The following is a 14,565-nucleotide window of genomic DNA, read 5'->3' on the forward strand; positions in this document are numbered from 1 at the left end:
CAAACAATGGTTGCTAATGTGTTATCTTTTCATCTCTCTCTCTTTTGCTCCATCCTCTCTCTCGCTCTCTCTCCCTCTCATTCCTTCTCCAACAGGACATCGATTGGGTGCAGACAGAGAAGCATGTGTTTGAGCAGGCGTCTACCAATCCGTTTTTAGTGGGCCTTCACTCCTGCTTTCAGACAGAGAGCCGGTAAGAGGCAGACAGAGGCTATGTCCCAAATGGTACCCTGTTCCCTATTTAGTGCACTAGTTTAGACCAGAACCCTATGGGCCTTGGGTCAAAAGTAGTGCACTACTTTTAGGAAATGGGGTGTCAATTGGGACGAAAAAAAGAGACTCTATAGATTCCAACAAGTTGCTTTTTACATGGAGAATGTGTTCTAAACAGAGGTGGAAAAAGTACTCAATAGTCATACTGTAGTAAAAGTAAAGATACTTGAGTCGTTTTCTATTAAGGTAAAAGTGAAAGTCACCCAGTAAAATACTACTTGAGTAAAAGTCTAAAAGTATTTGGTTTAAAATATACTTAAGTATCAAAATTTAATGGAATTGCTAAAATGTACTTAAAGTATAAAAAAATATAAATAATTTCAACTTCCTTCTTTTAAGCAAACCAGAGAGCACAATTTACATTTTTATTGACAGATAGTCAGGTGCACACTCCAACACTCAGACATAATTGACAGATAGTCAGGTGCACACTCCAACACTCAGACATAATTGACAGATAGTCAGGTGCACACTCCAACACTCAGACATAATTTACAAACGAAGCATGTGTGTTTAGTGAATCCTCCAGGTCAGAGGCAGGTAGGGATGACCAAGGATATTCTCTTGATAAGTGCTGGAATTGGACCATGTTCCTGTCCTGCTAAGCATTCGAAAATGTAACCAGTACTTTTAGGTGTCAGGGAAAATGTATGGAGTAAAAAGTACCTTATTTTCTTTAGGAATGTAGTGAAGTAAAAGTAAAAGATGGCAAAAATATAAATAGTAAAGGAAAGTACATATTTCCCCCAAAACAACTTAAGGAGTACTTTAAAGTATTTTTTACTTAAGTACTTTACACCACTGGTTCTGAATGACATGCTGTGGTTAAATAAAAGGTACCGTTTCTCTGTAGCTGTCCCACTGGTTCTGAATGACATGCTGTGGTTAAATAAAAGGTACCGTTTCTCTGTAGCTGTCCCACTGGTTCTGAATGACATGCTGTGGTTAAATAAAAGGTACCGTTTCTCTGTAGCTGTCCCACTGGTTCTGAATGACATGCTGTGGTTAAATAAAAGGTACCGTTTCTCTGTAGCTGTCCCACTGGTTCTGAATGACATGCTGTGGTTAAATAAAAGGTACCGTTTCTCTGTAGCTGTCCCACTGGTTCTGAATGACATGCTGTGGTTAAATAAAAGGTACCGTTTCTCTGTAGCTGTCCCACTGGTTCTGAATGACATGCTGTGGTTAAATAAAAGGTACCGTTTCTCTGTAGCTGTCCCACTGGTTCTGAATGACATGCTGTGGTTAAATAAAAGGTACCGTTTCTCTGTAGCTGTCCCACTGGTTCTGAATGACATGCTGTGGTTAAATAAAAGGTACCGTTTCTCTGTAGCTGTCCCACTGGTTCTGAATGACATGCTGTGGTTAAATAAAAGGTACCGTTTCTCTGTAGCTGTCCCACTGGTTCTGAATGACATGCTGGGGTTAAATAAAAGGTACCGTTTCTCTGTAGCTGTCCCACTGGTTCTGAATGACATGCTGTGGTTAAATAAAAGGTACCGTTTCTCTGTAGCTGTCCCACTGGTTCTGAATGACATGCTGTGGTTAAATAAAAGGTACCGTTTCTCTGTAGCTGTCCCACTGGTTCTGAATGACATGCTGTGGTTAAATAAAAGGTACCGTTTCTCTGTAGCTGTCCCACTGGTTCTGAATGACATGCTGTGGTTAAATAAAAGGTACCGTTTCTCTGTAGCTGTCCCACTGGTTCTGAATGACATGCTGTGGTTAAATAAAAGGTACCGTTTCTCTGTAGCTGTCCCACTGGTTCTGAATGACATGCTGTGGTTAAATAAAAGGTACCGTTTCTCTGTAGCTGTCCCACTGGTTCTGAATGACATGCTGTGGTTAAATAAAAGGTACCGTTTCTCTGTAGCTGTCCCACTGGTTCTGAATGACATGCTGTGGTTAAATAAAAGGTACCGTTTCTCTGTAGCTGTCCCACTGGTTCTGAATGACATGCTGTGGTTAAATAAAAGGTACCGTTTCTCTGTAGCTGTCCCACTGGTTCTGAATGACATGCTGTGGTTAAATAAAAGGTACCGTTTCTCTGTAGCTGTCCCACTGGTTCTGAATGACATGCTGGGGTTAAATAAAAGGTACCGTTTCTCTGTAGCTGTCCCACTGGTTCTGAATGACATGCTGTGGTTAAATAAAAGGTACCGTTTCTCTGTAGCTGTCCCACTGGTTCTGAATGACATGCTGTGGTTAAATAAAAGGTACCGTTTCTCTGTAGCTGTCCCACTGGTTCTGAATGACATGCTGTGGTTAAATAAAAGGTACCGTTTCTCTGTAGCTGTCCCACTGGTTCTGAATGACATGCTGTGGTTAAATAAAAGGTACCGTTTCTCTGTAGCTGTCCCACTGGTTCTGAATGACATGCTGTGGTTAAATAAAAGGTACCGTTTCTCTGTAGCTGTCCCACTGGTTCTGAATGACATGCTGTGGTTAAATAAAAGGTACCGTTTCTCTGTAGCTGTCCCACTGGTTCTGAATGACATGCTGTGGTTAAATAAAAGGTACCGTTTCTCTGTAGCTGTCCCACTGGTTCTGAATGACATGCTGTGGTTAAATAAAAGGTACCGTTTCTCTGTAGCTGTCCCACTGGTTCTGAATGACATGCTGTGGTTAAATAAAAGGTACCGTTTCTCTGTAGCTGTCCCACTGGTTCTGAATGACATGCTGTGGTTAAATAAAAGGTACCGTTTCTCTGTAGCTGTCCCACTGGTTCTGAATGACATGCTGTGGTTAAATAAAAGGTACCGTTTCTCTGTAGCTGTCCCACTGGTTCTGAATTACATGCTGTGGTTAAATAAAAGGTACCGTTTCTCTGTAGCTGTCCCACTGGTTCTGAATGACATGCTGTGGTTAAATAAAAGGTACCGTTTCTCTGTAGCTGTCCCACTGGTTCTGAATGACATGCTGTGGTTAAATAAAAGGTACCGTTTCTCTGTAGCTGTCCCACTGGTTCTGAATGACATGCTGTGGTTAAATAAAAGGTACCGTTTCTCTGTAGCTGTCCCACTGGTTCTGAATGACATGCTGTGGTTAAATAAAAGGTACCGTTTCTCTGTAGCTGTCCCACTGGTTCTGAATGACATGCTGTGGTTAAATAAAAGGTACCGTTTCTCTGTAGCTGTCCCACTGGTTCTGAATGACATGCCATTAGACCTCTGTTCATTTTCAGTGTGAAGTAAGAAACTACAGAGCTGTGGCTTCTGGGAATAGTGATGCATTCAATAACAGACTTCTCATTGTAACTTAAGAAATGTACAGTTGTAGTCAATTACTGGTAGGCCATGAGAGAGTTTACAGAGAGTTTACCGTCAGACCATTAACCATGACCTGTAAAACCAAACAGAATGTTAAGAGGCATTGGGGAAGGTCATTTTCACCCAGGCTTTTTTTACTGGGGGTTTTTAGAGCAAAAATTACTTTTGTGTAAGAAAATAAATCACCAATTTCACGACATTGAAGACATTGATTGTTACAAAGAACTTAAACTAAGATAAATTATAATTGAATTGGCATCCATGCAGCCTCCCCTTGTACAATGACAATACTTGACTATTGTTTGGGAAAATGGCAATCTTGGTACAAGGACCACTTCGGATACATTCAACCTTCAGATACTCTCCCAAGACTGTTTCCCAATATCTACTCCTTCCCTGTTCTTCCGATTCTAGGTTATTTCTCGTGATCGAGTACGTCAACGGAGGGGATCTGATGTTTCATATGCAACGGCAACGGAAACTACCAGAAGAACATGCGAGGTAAACAAACAGACATTCTACACCAGTACCTCCGGTACTTCAACAGCATACGGATAGAACCCGTCAATCAACCATTAAACATGGCTCTCTGCCGTTTCCCCTGCAAACGTATCCATTAGTTTTGAGGAGGACGAGGCCCTATTAGAATCCCAACATGAAAGGCACATCGGTGAAGTGGATGAAGTTGGCGGTAGCGCCGTATATTCAAGTCCCAATCTCTGTCCGTAGCCACCGTACTCTCTCTCCCGTCCTCTCTCACCATCGCTGTCTCTCCCGTCCTCTCTCTCCATCGCTGTCTCTTCCGTCCTCTCTCTCCCTCACTCTCTTCGTCCTCTCTCTCTCCATCGCTGTCTCTCCCGTCCTCTCTCTCTCCATCGCTGTCACTCCCGTCCTCTCTCTCCATCGCTGTCTCTCCCGTCCTCTCTCTCCATCGCTGTCTCTCCCGTCCTCTCTCTCCATCGCTGTCTCTCCCGTCCTCTCTCTCCATCGCTGTCTCTCCCGTCCTCTCTCTCTCCATCGCTGTCACTCCCGTCCTCTCTCTCCATCGCTCTCTCCCGTCCTCTCTCTCTCCATCGCTGTCTCTCCCGTCCTCTCTCTCTCCATCGCTGTCACTCCCGTCCTCTCTCTCCATCGCTGTCTCTCCCGTCCTCTCTCTCTCCATCGCTGTCTCTCCCGTCCTCTCTCGCCATCGCTGTCTCTCCCGTCCTCTCTCTCCATCGCTGTCTCTCCCGTCCTCTCTCTCCATCGCTGTCTCTCCCGTCCTCTCTCTCTCCATCGCTGTCACTCCCGTCCTCTCTCTCCATCGCTGTCTCTCCCGTCCTCTCTCTCCATCGCTGTCTCTCCCGTCCTCTCTCTCCATCGCTGTCTCTCCCGTCCTCTCTCTCCATCGCTGTCTCTCCCGTCCTCTCTCTCCATCGCTGTCTCTCCCGTCCTCTCTCTCCATCGCTGTCTCTCCCGTCCTCTCTCTCCATCGCTGTCTCTCCCGTCCTCTCTCTCCCTCACTGTCTCTCCCGTCCTCTCTCTCCATCGCTGTCTCTCCCGTCCTCTCTCTCCCTCACTGTCTCTTCGTCCTCTCTCTCTCCCTCACTGTCTCTTCGTCCTCTCTCTCTCCCTCACTGTCTCTTCATCCTCTCTCTCCATCGCTGTCTCTCCCGTCCTCTCTCTCCCTCACCGTCTCTTCGTCCTCTCTCTCTCCATCGCTGTCTCTCCCGTCCTCTCTCTCTCCATCGCTGTCTCTCCCGTCCTCTCTCTCTCCATCGCTGTCTCTCCCGTCCTCTCTCTCCATCGTTGTCTCTCCAGTCCTCTCTCACCATCGCTGTCTCTCCCGTCCTCTCTCTCCATCACTGTCTCTCCCGTCCTCTCTCTCCCGTCCTCTCTCTCCAACGCTGTCTCTCCCGTCCTCTCTCTCCCTCACTGTCTCTCCCGTCCTCTCTCTCCATCGCTGTCTCTCCCGTCCTCTCTCTCCATCGCTGTCTCTCCCGTCCTCTCTCTCCATCGCTGTCTCTCCCGTCCTCTCTCTCCCTCACTGTCTCTTCGTCCTCTCTCTCTCCATCGCTGTCTCTCCCGTCCTCTCTCTCCATCGCTGTCTCTCCCGTCCTCTCTCTCCATCGCTGTCTCTCCCGTCCTCTCTCTCCATCGCTGTCTCTCCCGTCCTCTCTCTCCAACGCTGTCTCTCCCGTCCTCTCTCTCCATCGCTGTCTCTCCCGTCCTCTCTCACCATCGCTGTCTCTCCCGTCCTCTCTCTCCATCACTGTCTCTCCCGTCCTCTCTCTCCCGTCCTCTCTCTCCAACGCTGTCTCTCCCGTCCTCTCTCTCCCTCGCTGTCTCTCCCGTCCTCTCTCTCCATCGCTGTCTCTCCCGTCCTCTCTCTCCATCGCTGTCTCTCCCGTCCTCTCTCTCCATCGCTGTCTCTCCCGTCCTCTCTCTCCCTCACTGTCTCTTCGTCCTCTCTCTCTCCATCGCTGTCTCTCCCGTCCTCTCTCTCCAACGCTGTCTCTCCCGTCCTCTCTCTCCATCGCTGTCTCTCCCGTCCTCTCTCTCCCTCACTGTCTCTCCCGTACTCTCTCTCTCCAAAGCTGTCTCTCCCGTCCTCTCTCTCCCTCACTGTCTCTCCCGTCCTCTCTCTCCATTGCTGTCTCTCCCATCCTCTCTCTCTCCAACGCTGTCTCTCCCGTCCTCTCTCTCCCTCACTCTCTCTCCCTCACTCTCTCTCCCGATCTCTCTCCTTCGCTGTCTCTCCCATCCTCTCTCTCCCGTCCTCTCTCTCCCTCACTGTCTCTCCCGTCCTCTCTCTCTCCAACGCTGTCTCTCCCGTCCTCTCTCTCCCTCGCTGTCTCTCCCGTCCTCTCTCTCCAACGCTGTCTCTCCCGTCCCCTCTCTCTCCAACGCTGTCTCTCCCATCCTCTCTCTCCCTCACTGTCTCTCCCGTCCTCTCTCTCTCCATCGCTGTCTCTCTCGTCTCTCTCCCTCTCTGTCTCTCCCTTTCTCTCTCTCCCTCGCTGTCTCTCCCGTCCTCTCTCTCCATCGCTGTCTCTCCCGTCCTCTCTCTCCATCGCTGTCTCTCCCGTCCTCTCTCTGCCTCGTTGTCTCTCCCGTCCTCTCTCTCCCTCGCTATCTCTCCCGTTCTCTCTCCCTAGCTGTCTCTCCCGTCCTCCCTCACTGTCTCTCCCGTCCTCCCTCACTGTCTCTCCCGTCCTCTCTCTCCCTCGCTGTCTCTCCCGTCCTCTCTCTCCCTCGCTGTCTCTCCCGTCCTCTCTCTCCCTCGCTGTCTCTCCCGTCCTCTCTCTCCCTCGCTGTCTCTACCGTCCTCTCTCTCCCTCACTGTCTCTCCCGTCCTCTCTCTCCCTTGCTGTCTCTCCCGTCCTCTCTCTCCCTCGCTGTCTCTCCCGTCCTCTCTCTCCCTCGCTGTCTCTTACCGTCCTCTCTCTCCCTCACTGTCTCTCCCGTCCTCTCTCTCCCTCACTGTCTCTCCCGTCTTCTCTCTCCCTCACTGTCTCTCCCATCTTCTCTCTCCCTCACTGTCTCTCCCATCTTCTCTCTCTCTCGCTGTCTCTCCCATCCTCTCTCTCCCTCGCTGTCTCTCCCGTCCTCTCTCTCCATCGCTGTCTCTCTTGTCCTCTCTCTCCCTCCCTGTCTCTCCCGTCCTCTCTCTCCCTCACTGTCTCTCCCGTCCTCCCTCTCCCTCACTGTCTCTCCCGTCCTCCCTCTCCCTCACTGTCTCTCCCGTCCTCTCTCTCCCTCGCTGTCTTTCCCGTCTTCTCTCTCCCTCGTTGTCTCTCCCGTCCTCTCTCTCCCTCACTATCTCTCCCGTCCTCTCTCCCTCGCTGTCTATCCCGTCCTCCCTCACTGTCTCTCCCGTCCTCTCTCTCCCTCACTGTCTCTCCCGTCCTCGCTGTCTCTCCCGTCCTCTCTCTCCGTCGTTGTCTCTCCCGTCCTCTCTCTCCCCTCTCTCACTGTCTCTCCCATCCTCTCTCTCCCTCACTGTCTCTCCCGTCCTCTCTCTCCCTCGCTGTCTTTCCCGTCTTCTCTCTCCCTCGTTGTCTCTCCCGTCCTCTCTCTCCCTCACTATCTCTCCCGTCCTCTCTCCCTCGCTGTCTATCCCGTCCTCCCTCACTGTCTCTCCCGTCCTCTCTCTCCCTCACTGTCTCTCCCGTCCTCGCTGTCTCTCCCGTCCTCTCTCTCCGTCGTTGTCTCTCCCGTCCTCTCTCTCCCTCGCTGTCTCTCCCGTCATCCCTCGCTTTCTCTCCCGTCCTCTCTCCCTCGCTGTCTCTCCCGTCCTCCCTCACTGTCTCTCCCGTCCTCTCTCTCCCTCACTGTCTCTCTCGTCCTCTCTCTCCCTCACTGTCTCTCGTGTCCTCTCTCTCCCTTGCCGTCTCTCCCGTCCTCTCTCTCCCTCGCTGTCTCTCCCGTCCTTTCTCTCCCTCGCTGTCTCTCCCCTACTCCCCTATTGCACAAAGTGTGGGACAAGGAGAGGCCGAGCCACTTCTTGAAATAGCCTCGTTGAAGCTGTACGATGACACGCGGGCAGGCAGCCCTCATAATTGGGCGTGTTTGCTTCGTACAGAGAGTGCTGTTCAAGGAGAGTGACAAACTGGCCTGGAACAGAAACAGCCTGTGATTGGTAGATTGTTACTATTTTGAGGTGGCTGGTGCAAAACCACTTTGATTGACTTTACTATCTCTCTCTCCTGTGCTGTTGTTATTTTTCTTCCGGAGAAAGCTTCACGTTTGACAGTCTGTTAGCGTTTCCGTGGAAGGGCAAGTCGAACCCAAATTCTCCTGACGTGCTCTTTTGAAGAAAAAAAAAATCATCATTACATCGGCAAAACATAATTAGCGCTCATAATTCATTGTGCCTGTCTACGTAGTTTCTCTGAGTGCGCTGGTGATATACTTGGATCAAAGGCAGGATGATTTAGAGAGGCAAGGGCCCCCACTGGCACTCCATCTGTATGCAGTGGGCCCCGGCCCCGTCCATGCACAGCGCAATGGTTATCACCGATAATGATGGTACATATTCATGAGGCGTGCTCTGAGTGGTCTCTGGGTTGGTTCCCCTGAGGGGGACGGTGGGGGTGGTGAGGTTGGTGGTTGTGGAGCTGACAGGATGAAGTGCACAACACCGCTCAGTGAGGCACTGCTCTCTCTCTCTCTCTCTCTCTCTGTGTATCTGTGCCCTGTTCCTCTCTCTCTCTCTGTGTCTCTGTGCCCTGTTCCTCTCTCTCTCTGTGTCTCTGTGCCCTGTTCCTCTCTCTCTCTGTGTCTCTGTGCCCTGTTCCTCTCTCTCTCTCTGTGTCTCTGTGCCCTGTTCCTCTCTCTCTCTGTGTCTCTGTGCACTGTCTCTCGGTCTTTGTGCCCTGTCTCTCGGTCTTTGTGCCCTGTCTCTCTCTCTCTGTGCCCTCTCTCTCTCTCTCTCTCTCTCTCTCTCTCTCGGTGACCTGTCTCTCTCTCCCTCTTCCTTTCTCTCTCTCTCTGTGCCCCGTATCTCTCTCTCTGTGCCCTCTCTCTCTCTGTGTGTGTACGCCCTGTCTCTGTCTCTTCCTCTCTCTCTGTGTGTGCCCTGTCTCTCCCTCTCTCTCTCCGTGCCCTGTCTCTCCCTCTCTCTCTCCATGCCCTGTCTCTCCCACTCTCTCGCCGTGCCCTGTCTCTCTCTCTTTGTCTCTGTGCCCTCTCTCTCTTTGTCTCTGTGGTCTTTCTCTCTCTCACTCTCTTTCTCTCGCTCTCTTTCTCTCGCTCTCTTTCTCTCGCTCTCTCTGTGCACTTTTTCTCCCGCTCTCTCAGTGCACTCTTTCTCTCTCTCTCTCCCCCCTATCTCTCAGTACACTCTTTACCCCGCTCTCTCTCGCTCATCCCAATCCACAAAAGTGGAGACAAATTTGACCTGTAGAATTACCATGGAATGTGTTTCAGCAGCAATCTCAGAAATCTTCTGCAGTATAATCAACAGCAGACTCATTTTCTCAGTGAAACAATGTCCTGAGTAAATGTCAAATTGGCTTCTTACCAAAATACTGTTCGACCACGTATACACCCTGCACACATTTATTGACATACAAACAAAACAAAAGATAAGTATTCTCATGCTTTGTTGATTTAAAAAAAAGCTTTTGAATCAATTTGGCACCAGGGTCTGCTATACAAATTGATGGGGGGAAGCATATGACATAATATCAATGTACACAAACAACAAGTGCGCAATTAAAATAGGCAATAAACACACAGATTTCTTTCCTCAGGGCTGTGGGGTGAGACAGGGATGCAGCTTGAGCCCCACCGTCTTCAACATATACAATATCAATGAATTGGCGAGGGAACTAGAACACTCTGCGGCACCCGGCCTCACCATACTGGACTCGCATAGAATCCCCTCAGCCAACTTGCTCTGTTCACAAACAGAACCCACAGAGCCCCAGAACAGAAACACATTTAGACCCATCCAAATTAAGAGAAGCAAAAAGATAACTAATTGACACACTGGAAAGAATCAACCCAAAAAACAGAGCACATTGGAATGCTATTTGGCCCTAAACAGAGAGTACACAGTGTCAGAATACCTGACCACTGTGACTAACCCTGAATTAAGAAAATCCTTGACTATTGTAACGGTTTTGACTTGAGGTTATTGTTTGTAGGGGTGCCAGGTAGGTGGTACCTACCAGAGAAAATATTGATTTCTAGTTTTGGTTTGGGAGGAAATGAGTCCCATCTGGTCCCTCAAGTCTACACCAATACAAAGGACTCATGTAAAAGTCAGGATGGACATACACTTTTCATAAACCCTTAAAATATTTGAAATAACTTCAAAACTACTGTGTTCTTTTGCGTGGGTTGTATTACCAACTTAAATGATCACACACACATAACAATATAACAAATAATGAGCTCCGGTTCATCCAGAAATGTCCTGTTCCTCGGGCCTAAAAGAGTCCAGCCCGGTAAAGGAGTTCACGGAACTCAAGTGACCTTAGTCACGCAATGTTTGTCCGTTCATACAAGTGTAGCGTAAACCCAGTCTCAATCAAAATATCAACTCTTTTACCACGCAACCAAGAAGAGTATCAAATCTCAGTCTCAAGTCTTCAACTACAACTGACCACATAAATCATCACGGTCTATCATCACACCAAAACAAATGAAATACCGTATACAAAAAGGTTGCAGTCCGTTGGTCAGTCAGACAATCCGCCACCAGATCTCCAGCGGAGAAAGGCCACGAAGAACAGCTGGAGATGTGCAGTCCAACGGACTAATGAATGGATCCGATCCTGGGCAAACTTGCTATTAGAAAGCACACTTTTAAATGCAACAAAACAAACGGAACTGAGAAGCTTCGGAACTGAGGGTTGAACACATCCTCATTCACGTCTCCATCACAACCCCACTTTTGTGCAGCTGAGGCTGTCTATTTAATTGGGCATTAAAGGGGAAGCACCCTATTGGAAGGAGAAGCACTGAGACGGTTCAGACAAATTCAGGGCCGTCACACTATGTACAGACTCAGTGAGCCTAGCCTTGCTATTGAGAGAGGCCGCCATAGGCCGACCTGCATCTCAAGAGAAGACAGGCTATGTGCACACTGCCCACAAAATGAGGTGGAAACTGAGCTGCACGTCCTAACCTCCTGCCCAATGTATGACCATATTAGAGACACATATTTCCCTCAAATTACAAAGTTCCACAAAGAATTTGAAAACAAATGAAACATTGATAAACTCCCATATCTGTTAGGCAAAATAAAACAGTGGGCAGCCACAGCAGCACGGGGCCCGTTGCCATGAGGAAAGGGCAAGTAGTGGAGCACAATTAACACTGTAAATACAAGCTATATTTGTATGTTTATTTATTTTCCCTTTCATACTTCAACTACTTACACATTGTTACAACATAGCCAATAATATAGCATTTCAAATGTCTATATTCTTTTAACTTTTGTGAGTGTTATGTTTATGAATGTTTCCCTTGTTTATTTACCTTCTGTTTAATGTCTCTTCCATTTGCTTTGGCAATGTAAACATATGTTTCCTATGCTATTAAAGCCCTTTGAATGTAATTGAATTGAGAGAGAGAGAGAGCAAAGACGGAGAGAGAGTGAGACGGAGAGAGACAGCGAGAGAGAGAGAGCACAAAGGGAGAGGGAGGGAGAGAGAGAGCACAGAGGGAGAGAGCACACAGAGAGAGAGGGAGAGGGAGGGAGAGAGAGAGCACAGAGGAAGAGAGCACACAGAGAGAGAGAGAGCAAAGAGGGAGAGAGCACACAGAGAGAGAGAGAGAGAGAGAGCACAGAGGGAGAGGGAGGGAGAGAGAGAGCACAGAGGGAGAGAGCACACACAGAGAGAGAGAGCACAGAGGGAGAGGGAGGGAGGGAGAGAGAGAGCACAGAGGGAGAGAGCACAGAGAGAGAGAGAGCACAGAGGGAGAGGGAGGGAGAGAGAGAGAGCACAGAGGGAGAGAGAGGAAGAGAGAGCACAGAGGGAGAGAGCACAGAGAGAGAGAGAGAGAGAGCACAGAGGGAGATAGCACACAAAGAGAGAGAGAGAGCACAGAGGGAGAGAGCACACAGAGAGAGTGAGAGAGCACAGAGGGAGAGGGAGGGAGAGAGAGAGAGCACAGAGGGAGAGAGAACAGAGAGAGAGAGCACAGAGGGAGAGGGAGGGAGAGAGAGAGAGCACAGAGGGAGAGAGAGGAAGAGAGAGCACAGAGGGAGAGAGCACACAGAGAGAGAGAGAGAGCACAGAGGGAGAGAGAGGAAGAGAGAGCACAGAGGGAGAGAGCACACAGAGAGAGCGAGAGAGCACAGAGGGAGAGGGAGAGAGAGAGAGCACAGAGGGAGAGAGCACACAGAGAGAGAGAGAGAGCACAGAGGGAGAGGGAGGGACAGAGAGAGAGAGAGAGAGAGCACAGAGGGAGAGAGCACACAGAGAGAGCGAGAGAGCACAGAGGGAGAGGGAGGGATAGGGAGAGAGAGAGAGCACAGAGGGAGAGAGCACACAGAGAGAGCGAGAGAGCACAGAGGGGGAGGGAGGGAGAGGGAGAGAGAGCACAGAGGGAGAGAGCCCCCCATGGGGAAAAATAAGAGAAATCAACATCATGTAGCCCACCACGTCTCGCCAAATGTTAGACAGATAATAAAAACAAATAATCACCCATTCATTAGAAACTACTTCCTGTATAAAAATATACATTCTATCGTATATGTTGGCTTCAGGATGGTTTCTACGTGGTTGAAGGTCAGAACCAAATTGTACGTTTGTGGGCTGGGAACTCTCTGAAGAAGGAAAAGCATGTCTGAATGAATCCTTTTTTTTTCAGATTCTATGCTGCTGAAATTTGTATCGCTCTGAATTTCCTGCACGAAAAGGGAATCATCTACCGAGATTTGAAACTGGACAACGTCCTCTTGGATCACGAGGGACACATCAAGCTCACAGACTACGGGATGTGCAAGGTGAGACACTCAGAGCTACTGCACAGTGTACTGATATAGTACTGCTGAACTGTTACTGCTGAAGGACTTCTGATTCACTATGTAGAAGTGGATCAATACACTAGGTATCGTAGTCACACACTTTTTCTTCTTTTCTCTTTTCCTACCATCTTTCTCTGTTATCCTCCCTGTGTATCTCTGCATCTTTAACTCTCTCTCTCCTCTCTCCTCTCCTCCTCCTCCATCTCTCTCCTCTCTCCTCTCCTCCTCCTCCATCTCTTTCCTACCATCTTTCTCTGTTATCCTCCCTGTATCTCTCCATCTCTTTCCTACCATCTTTCTCTGTTATCCTCCCTGTATCTCTCCATCTCTCTCCTCTCTCCTCTCTCCTCCTCCATCTCTTTCCTACCATCTTTCTCTGTTATCCTCCCTGTATCTCTGCATCTTTAACTCTCTCTCTCCTCTCTCCTCCTCCTCCATCTCTCTCCTCTCTCCTCTCCTCCTCCTCCATCTCTTTCCTACCATCTTTCTCTGTTATCCTCCCTGTATCTCTGCATCTTTTACTCTCTCTCTCCTCTCTCCTCTCTCCTCCTCCTCCATCTCTCTCCTCTCTCCTCTCCTCCTCCTCCATATCTTTCCTACCATCTTTCTCTGTTATCCTCCCTGTATCTCTGCATCTTTAACTCTCTCTCTCCTCTCTCCTCTCTCCTCCTCCTCCATCTCTCTCCTATCTCCTCTCTCCTCCTCCTCCATCTCTCTCCTCTCTCCTCTCCTCCTCCTCCATCTCTTTCCTACCATCTTTCTCTGTTATCCTCCCTGTATCTCTCCTTCTTTAACTCTCTCTCCTCTCTCCTCTCTCCTCCATCTCTTTCCTACCATCTTTCTCTGTTATCCTCCCTGTATCTCTCCATCTTTAACTCTCTCTCTCCTCTCTCCTCTCTCCTCCTCCTCCATCTCTCTCCTATCTCCTCTCTCCATCTCTCTCTTCTCTCCTCTCCTCCTCCTCCATCTCTTTCCTACCATCTTTCTCTGTTATCCTCCCTGTATCTCTCCATCTTTAACTCTCTCTCTCCTCTCTCCTCTCTCCTCCTCCTCCATCTCTTTCCTACCATCTTTCTCTGTTATCCTCCCTGTATCTCTGCATCTTTAACTCTCTCTCTCCTCTCTCCTCTCTCCTCCTCCTCCATCTCTCTCCTATCTCCTCTCTCCTCCTCCTCCATCTCTCTCCTCTCTCCTCTCCTCCTCCTCCATCTCTTTCCTACCATCTTTCTCTGTTATCCTCCCTGTATCTCTCCATCTTTAACTCTCTCTCCTCTCTCCTCTCTCCTCTCTCCTCCTCCTCCATCTCTCTCCTCTCTTCTCTCTCCTCTCTCCTACATCTCTCTCCTCTCTCCTCTCTCCTCCTCCTCCATCTCTTTCCTACCATCTTTCTCTGTTATCCTCCCTGTATCTCTCCATCTTTAACTCTCTCTCCTCTCACCTCTCTCCTCCTCCTCCATCTCTCTCCTCTCTCCTCCTCCTCCTCCATCTCTCTCCTCTCTCCTCTCCTCCTCCTCCATCTCTTTCCTACCATCTTTCTCCATTATCCTCCCTGTGTAT

General features: G+C 49.0%; 1 protein-coding gene across 5 annotated transcripts in view; it reads left to right on the forward strand.

Moving 5' to 3' along the window:
* LOC110531259 (protein kinase C zeta type) overlaps positions 1-14,565 on the forward strand; it is a 158,084-nt gene that overhangs the window by 100,069 nt on the left and 43,450 nt on the right. For all 5 annotated transcript variants that reach the window (XM_036988861.2, XM_090185395.1, XM_036988859.2 and 2 more), the window contains exons 7-9: positions 96-193; positions 3,957-4,043; positions 12,852-12,987. In XM_036988861.2, coding sequence (XP_036844756.2) covers positions 96-193; positions 3,957-4,043; positions 12,852-12,987 — 321 coding nt within the window. The remainder of the gene's footprint in view (positions 1-95; positions 194-3,956; positions 4,044-12,851; positions 12,988-14,565) is intronic.

This window comes from Oncorhynchus mykiss, chromosome 9, assembly GCF_057628025.1.
Source record: "Oncorhynchus mykiss isolate SJ-2025 chromosome 9, ASM5762802v1, whole genome shotgun sequence".
Lineage (NCBI taxonomy): Eukaryota > Metazoa > Chordata > Actinopteri > Salmoniformes > Salmonidae > Oncorhynchus > Oncorhynchus mykiss.